Source organism: Engystomops pustulosus, chromosome 7, assembly GCF_040894005.1.
Source record: "Engystomops pustulosus chromosome 7, aEngPut4.maternal, whole genome shotgun sequence".
In the NCBI taxonomy this organism is placed as follows: domain Eukaryota; kingdom Metazoa; phylum Chordata; class Amphibia; order Anura; family Leptodactylidae; genus Engystomops; species Engystomops pustulosus.
Window position 1 is genome coordinate 62424506 of NC_092417.1, and position 14103 is coordinate 62438608.

The window sequence follows — 14103 nt, forward strand, 5'->3', positions numbered from 1 at the left end:
AGCAGTGTGAAGAGACTCACTCTACCAGAGACTTACTCCACAGACAGATAAGGTCTTTATCCAGGGGAAGGAATATAGAAGAGCTGACTCTGTGGGGCACATTTTCTTACCTGTCTGTGGTAAATAAGCCCCTGTGTGTGTTATAGGTGAGAGCAGTGGCGTAACAACAGCCGTAGCAGCCGTAGCGGTTGCTACGGCGCCAGGGGTGCTGGGGGCCCGGGAGGGACAGTGATACCAAGATTTAGTGCCGATCTGCTGTGCTGAACGCAGAGCTGCCCACCTGTGCTGGCCTGCATTCTCCTTCCCACCCCAAACTCATAACCCGCCCTCCAGCCCGCCGATACGCCCTCTTCCCTCTTCATCCTCCCTCCCTGCGGCCGGCACGTCTTCCCTCCCACGCACTCCCCAGTTGGCACTATCTCCTGCTCCTTCAGCCACCCGCTGGCGGACAGGTCCTCTTGCCGGCCGGCACTTCTTCCGCCTGCTGACCGATGCATCCTCCCGCCGGCCGACATGTCCTCCCGCCAGCCGGCACTGCCTTCCTCCCGTGGTCAAGTTACTCCCACCTGCTGGCCGACACGTCCTCTCACTGGCCTGCACTTCCCTCCGCCAACCGGTGGGACGACCAGCTCTCCCCTCCCGCCCAAATACACATACACAGCCTGTGTTCTTGAAGAAGGCAAGACCAGCCCACCAGTGCCAAAAAAGCAAGTAACTTTTTCTGTATTATCTGTATATGGTGTGTATATGTATATATGTGTATATGGTGTGTGTGTATATATATGTGTGTATATGGTGTGTGTGTGTGTATGTATATATGTGTATATGGTGTGTGTGTGTATGTATATATGTGTATGTGGTGTGTGTGTGTATGTATGTATATATGTGTATGTGGTGTGTATGTATGTATATATGTGTATATGGTGTGTGTATGTATATATGTGTATATGGTGTGTGTGTGTATATGGTGTGTGTGTGTTTGAATATGTGTATATGGTATGTTTGTGTGTATGTATATATGTGTATATGGTTTGTGTGTGTGTATGTATATATGTGTATATGGTTTGTGTGTGTATGTATATGTGTGTATATGGTGTGTGTATGTATATGTGTGTATATGGTGTGTGTATGTATATGTGTGTATATGGTGTGTGTGTGTATGTATATGTGTGTATATGGTGTGTGTGTATGTATATGTGTGTATATGGTGTGTGTGTGTGTATGTATATGTGTGTATATGGTGTGTGTGTGTATGTATATGTGTGTATATGGTGTGTGTGTGTGTATGTATATGTGTGTATATGCTGTGTGTGTGTATGTATATGTGTGTATATGCTGCGTGTGTGTATGTATATGCAGTATTGGTGGTGTAGAAGCCATAAAATAATTGCAAATGCTAGATAAATGACTCTCTTTGTGTGTATATAGTGTGTTTTATACTGCGTGTATGTGTATAAATGGTGAGTGTATACTGTATATATTAGTATATATACACTATATGTGTGTAATACAGTAGATGTGCAAATTTGATGTGTATATACGGCAGTGTGTACAAATGTATGGATGTGTAAATACTGTATGTTTGTTTATTCTGTATTAGTTTGTATATACTGTTTGTATTGGTGTATAAATGAGTGCATAAATGCGTAAACCGTAAGTGTATATGAGTATATAAAAATGAGTGCATGAGTTTAAAACTTTGTGTGTATATAATAGAAATGTGTGTACATGAGTGCGTAAATGTGTGTGATTGTTAAACGTAGCAGAAATCTGCTATGGGGCCCAAGCTCTCCTAGTTACGCCCCTGGGTGAGAGTGTACTAGTACAATGTTCAGAAGCTAATTAAAAGTTTAGATAAACCTGGACCCTGATAATCTAACCACATTGTCCGCCAGAGCACTAGAGGGATCATGAAGTGTCCGCTTAGAGAGTCGCTGCCCACACTATGGAATATCACACTGACCATCACTGAGTGATGTGAACTAAAACAGCAATAAAACAGAGTAAAATTGTCCTGTATGGGGGTTAAAAATTATCTTAATTGTGTACACATCACAATGGGATTCAAATTTGAGAACATAGGCAAACCCCTTTCAGTTACATAGCAGTACGTAATAGCAATAACAATACTTGTGCACTTGTGAACCTCTGAACCTAAATTGCTGATCTGATCAGTTCCACTGGTTCCCTTTAGCATTGAACACCAAGTGTGTATTCGTAATGGCCTAACTCGTAGCGTATGTTCAGAAGATCGCTTTAGCTCCCCCATGTCTATTAAGCCTTAGTCCAGGTGGAGCGCAAAACATACCTTTTGCTTGCACTTTGTGGACAGCCATTTAGACATTATATTTAATGGTTTAGTTGACAAACATCTAATGTATACAGGCCCCTTTGCATTGAACAGGCATACCTAAATATTCCCTATATTCAGGACATTTCTCAGCTGTTCCCATAGCTCCTAGTCAGCATAATGTAAGGACTTACTTCTTCCATTGGTCTTGGGATTTATATACCAAACTCTTCAGACAATTAAAATGTATCTGAAAATGCAATTGAGAAATCCCTTTATCCTTTACTTCATGTCACATCTACAGTCACTGTTAGACATGGAAAATTTCTATAACATTGTGTATTACAGCTCAGTTATGTAATCCAGTATCAGTGACTTTCATAAAGTCAAACCATTTATACAGCACCACCCACAGAAGGCATCAGCAATTCCCTGACGGCTGCCCAGCAGGTCACTGCCAGCCACAATTCTGCACTTTCCCTTCATCTCCTCTGCGGAAATGTTTGTTTCTAGTGTCGATATATAAACTCCCGCACAGAGCTGGAGTCTATTAGAAATTGGACTTTTTAATTGCATATAAAATTTCTTACAAATAAAACAAATATAAGTTCATATGGAGCAAACAAATCCTGTCAGTACTTATAACACAATGTACCCGTTACCGGTAATTCTGGTTAATATGTCTCTATAGAAAACTTCTAAACTAGGAGAAAACCCTATAACTTCTATGTATTATTGAATGTATCTCACTACACAGGAACAGCACTTCAAGCTTTCAGTTACCATGTTGTGATATTGCGTCCAACTGGTTTCATGATACATTGCAATCTATAAGGGGTTTTCCAGCTTTGTGGTATTGATAAGTGAAAAGTTCCAGTGTAGTGTGTATCTATCCATCTATCTGACTCATATCTTACTTTCTCTCTATTTATTCCAGCACACAGCATTATATAAAGAAAAATATTAACACCACTTAACCCGCTCCCAGGACACCAAATGGATGAACGGTGCTCAGATCCAGCGAGGCACAGCATCGACCATGAAAAAAAAATCCAGCTCCACGTCCTCCTGAAACATTATTTCAGCATGTAGCTTGTTTAAATATCAGCTAAAAACATGATAAGATTGACGCGTTTCGTTGTTAGCCTTAGTTTTCATCTACCAAGATCAAGAGGCTAACACTGAAACGCGTCGATCTTATCATGTTTTTACCCAATGTTTGCCATTACAATCAGGAGAACGTGGAGCGGGATTTTCTTCTTTATGGTCGTCACAGCATTGCATATAGTCACACAGTGTACCATGAGCTCGGAGTAAGATTATCAGTTCTGGTTGCTACATACTGTACATATACATATATATACATTGTATATATAATAATGGTGTCATATACTATTAAATTGTCAATGACTATATTTTTTCTGATTAACACTTTGTGAACAGGCATTATGTAAACTCCTGTGGAGTCTTGGTGGGACTCCACTACAGCTTGAGTGGTGCTAAATTGCTACAATGTATCATATCTGCAGGAAATACCATGTCTCTGATTGTAACATTTCCAGACCAAGCACCAGCCTTAATAGATTGGATGAAGACTCCAATATCCTCATAAAACCAAACAAGACAAAATTTTGAGTTGTCATCACAAGTTGAGGATTTCTGTTTTTCATTTTATGTAGGAAATGAAAAAAGTTTCAGGAAGGTTCAATTTGTGAGAGGTGAGAATGAATGAAAGCCTGATGTCTGGACTGTTGACGGCAGATATTGATTGATCCCTTAGAGCTTTTGTGATCCTTGACTCTTTCTGGAAATGCAGCATGCTAACAGGAATTATGTGTCCGGATCTTCAGCCTGGGAAGATCTTGTATTCCACTGCTACACTTTGATACTGTAATTACCTGAAGCCAAATTCCAAGCTTTACTGAAAGTGGAAAAAATGTGAGGGGATTGTTTGGCTGAGGATATTACTGGCTCATTTCTATCTGCATCCATTGCATTGCCTCATACTGCACCCTGGTTGTTACACTCATTTCCTTGTAGTACTAGGGGCAGTACCAGGCTGGGGCCACACATGTTTTCCTATTATATGTTATATATTATCCTCTCTTGTATGAATTAGTATTACTATTTTTGTAATTATTTCTACACATTGGTTGTCAATATGTTATTTCTTTATCTAAATAATGATGTAATTATACTACCCATTTATGTCAATATAATTCATTTCCTTTATGTAAATATTCATGTTTCCAATGTAACATACCAGGTTAGATGAACGTCCCTTAGTGGCTATTTCTCCTTTTATATATTCTTCTTGGCTGACATTACCCCTTGACGAAGGCAGTGTGCCGAAATGCGCTTTGAGGTGTCATCCATCCTAGTGGACGTAGATTCCTAGTACCTACGTATATTCACCTGACACCTAAGTATACATGTAGTGGTACTGTTTAGGTGAGGTAGACCACATGGAAATAAATGTTTAACTTTTGTATCTACATATTGATGCCAGCCTTTACGGAAAAATTGTTTATACCTATATACAGCTTACACCTTGTCTATATCTTTGTAATGAACATTGAATACACAATATTTTGTCCACACCTCCCTGACATTTATGTGTATTGCCACTACAGTGTACCTGTCCTTATTCTAATGTCATATGTAATAAAAGTTTACACACTAATTTTTGAAACAAAACTTTTGCTGAAGTTTGGATTTTTCATACAGGTAGTTGTTGCAACATGGACAGTAGCCATAGCAGCTTAGCTACTCTAAACTTACCAGCAGCTAAACTACTGCGATCTAAAGTAACAGCAAAGTGGATGAGCTAAAAGTACTGTACATCTTATCCAAAACCTACAGCACAAAGTGACGTGCAGCATTTAAGACGCAGCAAAATATAAATCCAATTTTGGGTGATTTTAGCCATGGGGGCTTGGAGTAGGGTATAGATTTATATAGTGTGCATTTTGTCAGCTTTTTCACATTTTTTTTTTTACATTTTGCCATATCGAGGCTTTGTGCTCAAAATTAGGTCTTCTTTCATCATTTGGCACTCAATACCTTATAACAAGGTGAGAACAAAATTTTAGAAACCTTTGCTAATTTATCAGTACCTCCATTCTCTTGTATGTATGCTGCTCCAAGGCTTGCACAATCTGCAGATCCTCTCAAGCTCTATAAGGTTGGATGGAGGAGAACATAGATAGACAACCATTTTAAGGTCTCTCCAGAGATATTCATTTGGGTTCAAGTCAGGGACATTCAAAAAGTGATCACTGTCTATGGTCATTTTCTTGTTGGAAGATGAACCTTCTGTACAGTACTCCATACAGGTTTTCAACAATAATATAGCTGAAATTTGCTAGATTCAGCTCCATGAAGCATGACCAGTCTCCCTGTGCCCCTGAAAAACACCCCAGCCTGTTGCCTGGATTGCAAAGATGGTATTGGGTAAGTGATGAGTAATTCAATTTATTCTCTAGACTTGATAATAAGAATTATGGCCAAAAAGTTCTTGGTTATCAGACCAGAGTCCTTGTGGTGCTTCTTTGCAAACTCAATGTAGGCTTTTATCTCTGTTACAGAATACCTTGTTATGGCCTCCCTAATATAAAGCCCAGACTTTAAAGAACATCTACCTCCAGGATAAAGGATTGTAAACTAAGCACACTGACATATTGGTGTGTGATCCCTCTGCCAAGATCTACTCTTCATTTAGCTTCTTATGCCCTGTTTTTTTCAAAAAAAGGCTCGTAAAATTATTCAAATGAGCATATGGGGGCTCTATAAGAGGCTCCATAAGTGTTAATGGAGACTGGAACCCCTCAGTTATTTGCATATTTTTTATCACCATCGTTTTCTGTAAAACAAGAGCATAAGAATCTGAAAGAAGCACAGATCCCACCAGAGGGAACACAGTACCTACCCTACAGTAACTCACCTACAGTAAGTAACTGTACTCGGATAACAATCCTTCATCTTGGTGGGAGATGTCCTTTATGAGAATATGTAAGCTGTTTGGATAACCCTATTTAAATGTTCCACTATGGACTTTGGAGCTCAGACAGAGTGACTATTGAGTTCTTAGTCACCTAACGGGCCAGATCTTGAACGAGGTTAGTTGGGTTAAACAAAACCCTTACTGAGTATTACATGGCTTTTTTGCCCCTTGCTGCAAGCAACTCAGATACTTTGCACACCACTGATTACTGCAAATAAACCATTTTTACAAACTTATTCAAGTAATTACTGAATTGTGCAGGAATTGTTGAAAGCAAACAGTAATAGCACTGCAAGGGGATATGGACCTCGCAAATAGTACCAGAACACCAGAAAATTTGCCTTGAAACAAAACACTTTATACTAAAGAAGTCCTATTTCCTACAGATGGCACATGCCCTTTCACTAGTTTCTCAATACAGACGGTCCCTTACTTAAGAACACCCAACTTACAGACGACCCCTAGTTACAAACAGACCTCTGGTAATTGGTAATTTTACTGTACTTTAGCCCTAATCTACAATAAACAGCTGTAACAGTTATCACTGGTGTCTGCAGTTAAGCTTTATTGTTAATCCTGGCTCTTATGACAATTCAACATTTTCAAATTCAATTTTCACAGAGACCAAAAAAAAATTTGGCTGGGATTACAATCATAAAATATACAGTTCCAACTTACATACAAATTGAACTTAAGAACAAACCTACAGAACCTATCTTGTACGTAACCCGGGGACTGCTGGTTCTGACACGTGACCCATTACATGACTAAGACTGGAACGTTCAGCGCTCACCATTCTGTGCAGCTTCTCCTCCAGCTCTTGGTTTATCCTTTGTAACGACAAGTAATTGGTTTGGATTCTGAAACATATGCAAACACAATGAAGTAAATACACGGCAAGTATGGATTTTTAAAAAAATTTTAATACTTTTGATTTTATGTTTTAAATTTTCAGTATAAAAATAAAGTTAAGTTTTGTAAAGATGACAGCAAGCAGAATTCTTGAAAACTAAGAAAACTAAGAAAGATATGAAAAGGAAACTTAAATTTTTTTCTTATAAAACATATAGGGGCTCATTTACTAAAGGTCCGCGGACCGCATTTTCATCGGGTTTCCCAACGATTTCCGTGTTGCGCCACAGTTAACAGGGGTTTTCGGTTTTCATGCAACACAAATCGGGGGCCGGGCCATCGGACGATCCGACAGATTCGGACTTAACATTGCAAATTGTGTAGCAAGACATGCACTCACATACACCTGGAAGAAGAAGGTGAACTCCGGCGGACCTCAGAGGGGAAGCGACAGATGCAGGATCTCGGGCGCACGAAAACTTCATCTTCGTCGGACCGTCTGGATCAGGGATCGCGACAGGACCAGGTAAGTAAATGTGCCCCATAATCTTAATACAGTATGTGGAAAAACTAATGCTCCTTTAACCACTTAGCGCTCCGCGCCGTAGCTGTACTGCGCGGCTTCCGACTATTAGCGCTCAGCGCAGTACAGCTACGGCGCGAGCGCATACTATTTTAGAATTGTCACCACGTCTCGCGACGTGGTGACATCGGGACGAGAATTGGGTGACAGAGGCAGGAGGAGTTCCTGTCTCCGTCACCCGACCAATCAAATCGGTCCCGCCCGCCGATCGCCGTGATTGGCCAGTCAAACCTGACTGGCCAATTACAGCGATTTTGGGCTGAAAAACGTGCTTTTAGCCCTTTCCTCTTCCTCCAGCGGCACCATTTTGGTTTGGTATCGCTGGAGAGAGGAGAGAGCGTTACTGTGTGCACCAAAATACACTTTTACACTAAAAATAGTGTTCTGATCCTTATCTGATCCCTATTGTTACCTACAAATTCCCATCCCTATCTGTTTTTTCCTGTGTCCTGTGTGTTCCCTGTGTGATCGCCTTGTGTGATCCCACGTGTCTTCCGTTTTTCCCTTCTGAACCCAAACGCACTTTTCAGTGCGCTGTGTTAGCGTTGTTCTGCACTGGACGCACTTTTCAGTGCGCCGTGTGAATAGCGCTGCACAGAATCTTTAGCAGTCTTAGCGGTAGTTAGTTTGTCTTAGGGCAAGCTAGGTGCATTTGTAGCGCCTTTTTGCGCGGTGCACATAGGTTTTTTTTCGGTGCCTGGTAATATTTTTTTCCAGAGCGCCGTAGGTGTACCCGTACGTAGCTACTTTTTGTGTGTGCCATCTGTGCGGCTGGTCCGTGTGGTTTGGTGTGCATTATCTTTTTTTTTGTGTGCTATCTGTGCGGCTTGTCCGTGTAGTTTAGTGCGCATTATTTTTTTTGTGTGCTATCTGTGCGGCTTGTCCGTGTACTTTAGTGCGCATTATTTTTTGTGTGCCATCTGTGCGGCTTGTCCGTGTGGTTTGGTGTGCATTCTCTTTTTTTTTTTGTGTGCTATCTGTGCGGCTTGTCCGTGTAGTTTAGTGCGCATTATTTTTTTTGTGTGCTATCTGTGCGGCTTGTCCGTGTAGTTTAGTGCGCATTATTTTTTTTGTGTGCTATCTGTGCGGCTTGTCCGTGTAGTTTAGTGCACATTATTTTTTGTGTGCCATCTGTGCGGCTGGTCCGTGTGGTTTGGTGTGCATTATCTTTTTTTTTTTTGTGTGCTATCTGTGCGGCTTGTCCGTGTAGTTTAGTGCGCATTATTTTTTTTGTGTGCTATCTGTGCGGCTTGTCCGTGTAGTTTGGTGCGCATTATCTTTTTTTTTTTGTGTGCTATCTGTGCGGCTTGTCCGTGTAGTTTAGTGCACATTATTTTTTGTGTGTGCCATCTGTGCGGCTTGTCCGTGTAGTTTGGTGCGCATTATCTTTTTTTTTTTTGTGTGCTATCTGTGCGGCTTGTCCGTGTAGTTTAGTGCACATTATTTTTTGTGTGTGCCATCTGTGCGGCTTGTCCGTGTAGTTTGGTGTGCATTATATTTTTTTTTTTGTGTGCCTGCTAGACGGTTTATCCGTGTAGTTTGGTGCACATTATCTAATTTTTCTAGTTCTCTATTTTTTTTGTGTGCAATGTCTCAGAAGACATACACCGTGTTGGAGGCATATAACATGCTTGCCTCCGACACCGAGTCAGCTAGTGGGGATGATGGTCCCTTTTACTTATCATCATCCTCCTGCTCATCTGCCAGTGACCTGGAAGGACCCCCAAGAAGGCGCCGTAGGGTTCCAGGGACTTCTGCAGGAGAAGTGCCTGGGACTTCTGCAGGAGAAGTGCCTGGGACTTCTGCAGGAGAAGTGCCTGGGACTTCTGCAGGAGAAGTTTCTGGGACTTCTGCAGGAGAAGCGTCTGGGGCTTCCACTGACCCCACATGGGTAGCCCCAGATAATTATACCCCTCAGGTCCCTGACTTTACGGGCCATCCTGGAATTAACTTTGACACGACAGGGCTCAGAGCTGTGGACTTTTTTAAGTTTTTTTTTGATGAGGCGCTGCTGAATATTATTATATTTCAGACAAATCTCTACGCTGCACAGCATATTGCCCAAAACCCCACGTCCTTTTATGCACAACCCTATAGGTGGACCCCTGTCACTGCAGCAGAGATGCACAAGTATTGGGGCATAATACTCCTCATGGGGATAGTAAAGAAGCCTTCAATCAGGGACTACTGGAGCACAGATATACTGTACAACACCCCCATGTTCCGCATGGCAATGAGCAGGATGCGCTTTGAAGCCATCCATAAGTTTTTGCACTACACTGACAACACACAGTGCCCACCCAGAGGTGACCCCAGTTATGATCGGTTATTTAAGGTCAGGCCCATATTAGATCATTTTAGTGCCAAGTTTGTCCAGGCATATACCCCCGCCAAACATGTGAGCATAGACGAGTCCCTGGTACAATTCAAAGGGAGACTTCAATTCCGCCAGTACCTGCCCAATAAGAGGGCAAGGTATGGTGTGAAGATGTATAAGCTGTGCGAAAGTTCATCAGGGTACACATACAAGTTTAGGATATATGAAGGGAAGGACTCCACTATAGTGCCCCCAGAATGCCCCCCCTTCCTGGGTGTTACAGGGAAGATAGTGTGGGATTTAGTGCACCCACTGCTGGACCAGGGCTACCACCTCTACCTGGACAATTTCTACACCAGCACCACCCTGTTCAAGTGCCTCACTTCCAGAAATACTGCGGCATGCGGCACTGTACGCAGAAATCAGAAAGGTCTCCCTAAGTCGCTGCTTGGGCAAAAACTTAAAAGGCAAGAAAGTAGGGCACTATGCAGCGACTCTGTATTGTGTGTTAAGTACAAGGACAAGAGAGAGGTCCTTGTATTAACCACAATACATGAGCACACCACCACCCCTGTCCCAGTACGAGGTGCCAGTACAGAAGCCCCCAAGCCAGACTGTATTTTAGATTATAACAAATACATGGGAGGGGTGGACTTGTCTGACCAGGTGCTTCAGCCGTACAATGCCATGCGGAAGTCGAGGGTGTGGTACAAGAAGCTGGCCGTGCACATCATGCAGATGGCATTGTATAATGCTTATGTGCTGCATCGATATGCCGGCCAGAGGGGAACTTTCCTGGAATTTCAAGAGGTGGTAATAAAGTACTTTCTTTTTGGAGACCAGGAAGGGGGGAGTGCTAGCACATCTGGAAGTGAGGCCACATCACGTATTGTGCCAGGGCAGCACTTTCCAGGAGTAGTTCCCCAAACAGCCAGCAAGGGAAGGACACAAAAGAGGTGCAGGGTGTGCTCCAAAAATGGCATTAGGAAGGACACCATTCATCACTGTGAGACATGCCCAGAAAAACCAGGGTTATGTATGAAAGATTGCTTCCGAATTTATCATACATCCCTGGATTTTTAGAGTACCCTGTTGTTACCCTGACGCACAGCTTATACATCATGCCGCATGCCGCATCTTCCCTTCTAAGCCCTGCCATGTGCCCAGCCTGTAGATTACTGCCCCGTATGCTTTACCCGGGAAAACATGCATCGTGATTTTTAGGGTGTTTGTCTCCCATGGCAGCAGCTGGGCAAAAAATGACATAATGGATATTTTTTACTATGCACTATCCATTATGCACTTTTTCAGGGGTCCACCTGTGGGGTTAAAATGCTAACTATACCCCTAGATTAATTCATGGAGGGGTGTAGTTTCCAAAATAGGGTCAGTTCTTAGGGGTTTCTACTGTACTGGCCCCTATTGGCATCTACAAATCTTTCATGATGCCAAAAAGAAAAAAAAATGTACAATGTCTGTGCTCCAACAAGTTATTCCCTTTTGAGCCCTGCCGTGTCTCCATCCTACAGATTATTGCCTCCTATGGGGTATTGCCCTAACCGGGGTAACCCGCAGAATGATTTTTGGGGTGTTTGTCTAAAGTGGCATGAGTTGGGCAAAATACTTTTGTCACTTCAATGGCATATTTGATAAATTGCAATACAATTGTTTCTCTGCACTACTCACTTTGTATTACATTTGAGCCAGCACCTTAGTGGTTAAAATGCTCATACAAGCCTACTTTAATATTTGAGGGGTTCCCTTTCCAAAATGGGTTCACTACTTGGGGGTTTCTATTGTACTGGTACCTCGGGGGTACCCCCCATTACCAATCTAGTGAAAACGAAGCTTGAAAACCTAAATTGTGCTTCTTTCTTCCTGACCCCTGCCGTGTGCCCAGCCTGTAAATTATTGGCACATGTGTGGTATTGCCGTACTCGGGACAACCCGCAGAATGATTTTTGGGGTGTTTGTCTAAAGTGGCATGGGTTGGGCACAGTACATGAGGCACTAAAATGACATTTTTGAGATAAAAACACAATTTTTACTCTGCACCATTTACTTTGCACTCAATTTTGGCCAGCGTGTTGGGGGTTAAAATGCTCATACAAGCCTACATACATTCTTTGAGGGGTGCCCTTTCCAAAATGGGTTCACTACTTGGGGGTTTCTATTGTACTGGTACCTCGGGGGTACCCCCCATTACCAATCTAGTGAAAACGAAGCTTGAAAACCTAAATTGTGCTTCTTTCTTCCTGACCCCTGCCGTGTGCCCAGCCTGTAAATTATTAGCACATGTGTGGTATTGCCGTACTCGGGACAACCCGCAGAATGATTTTTGCGGTGTTTGTCTAAAGTGGCATGGGTTGGGCACAGTACATGAGGCACTAAAATGACATTTTTGAGATAAAAACACAATTTTTACTCTGCACCATTTACTTTGCACTCAATTTTGGCCAGCGTGTTGGGGGTTAAAATGCTCATACAAGCCTACATACATTCTTTGAGGGGTGCCCTTTCCAAAATGGGTTCACTACTTGGGGGTTTCTATTGTACTGGTACCTCGGGGGTACCCCCCATTACCAATCTAGTGAAAACGAAGCTTGAAAACCTAAATTGTGCTTCTTTCTTCCTGACCCCTGCCGTGTGCCCAGCCTGTAAATTATTGGCACATGTGTGGTATTGCTGTACTCGGGACAACCCGCAGAATGATTTTTGCGGTGTTTGTCTAAAGTGGCATGGGTTGGGCACAGTATATGAGGCACTAAAATGACATTTTTGAGATAAAAACGCAATTTTTACTCTGCACCATTTACTTTGCATTTAATTTTGACTAGCGTGTCGGGGGTTAAAATGCTCACCACAACCACCAATATATTCTTTGAGGGGTCTAGTTTCCGTAATGGTATCATTTATTGGGGGTTTCTATTGCACTGGCACCTCACGGGCCCTGCCAACATGACATGGCACTCCAAATCCAAACATGTGAAAACGGAGCTGGAAAATCAAAATTTCACTCCTTCCGTTCTCATCCCTTCTGTGTGCCCAGTCTGTAAATTATTGGCACATGTGTGGTATTGCTGTACTCGGGACAACCCGCAGAATGATTTTTGGGGTGTTTGTCTAAAGTGGCATGAGTTGGGCACAGTATATGAGGCACTAAAATGACATTTTTGAGATAAAAACGCAATTTTTACTCTGCACCATTTACTTTGCATTTAATTTTGACCAGCGTGTCGGGGGTTAAAATGCTCACCACAACCACCGATATATTCTTTGAGGGGTCTAGTTTCCGTAATGGTATCATTTATTGGGGGTTTCTATTGCACTGGCACCTCACGGGCCCTGCCAACATGACATGGCACTCCAAATCCAAACATGTGAAAACGGAGCTGGAAAATCAAAATTTCACTCCTTCCGTTCTCATCCCTTCTGGGTGCCCAGTCTGTAAATTATTGGCACATGTGTGGTATTGCTGTACTCGGGACAACCCGCAGAATGATTTTTGGGGTGTTTGTCTAAAGTGGCATGAGTTGGGCACAGTATATGAGGCACTAAAATGACATTTTTGAGATAAAAACGCAATTTTTACTCTGCACCATTTACTTTGCATTTAATTTTGACCAGCGTGTCGGGGGTTAAAATGCTCACCACAACCACCGATATATTCTTTGAGGGGTCTAGTTTCCGTAATGGTATCATTTATTGGGGGTTTCTATTGCACTGGCACCTCACGGGCCCTGCCAACATGACATGGCACTCCAAATCCAAACATGTGAAAACGGAGCTGGAAAATCAAAATTTCACTCCTTCCGTTCTCATCCCTTCTGTGTGCCCAGTCTGTAAATTATTGGCACATGTGTGGTATTGCTGTACTCGGGACAACCCGCAGAATGATTTTTGGGGTGTTTGTCTAAAGTGGCATGAGTTGGGCACAGTATATGAGGCACTAAAATGACATTTTTGAGATAAAAACGCAATTTTTACTCTGCACCATTTACTTTGCATTTAATTTTGACCAGCGTGTCGGGGGTTAAAATGCTCACCACAACCACCAA

The 14103-nt window shown here is 42.4% G+C and overlaps 1 protein-coding gene across 6 annotated transcripts in view; it reads right to left on the reverse strand.

Annotated features, from left to right (window-relative positions):
• The window catches only part of BEGAIN (brain enriched guanylate kinase associated), a 161738-nt gene that overhangs the window by 42802 nt on the left and 104833 nt on the right, over window positions 1-14103 (reverse strand). For all 6 annotated transcript variants that reach the window (XM_072116186.1, XM_072116191.1, XM_072116190.1 and 3 more), the window contains one exon: window positions 7087-7153. In XM_072116186.1, coding sequence (XP_071972287.1) covers window positions 7087-7153 — 67 coding nt within the window. The remainder of the gene's footprint in view (window positions 1-7086; window positions 7154-14103) is intronic.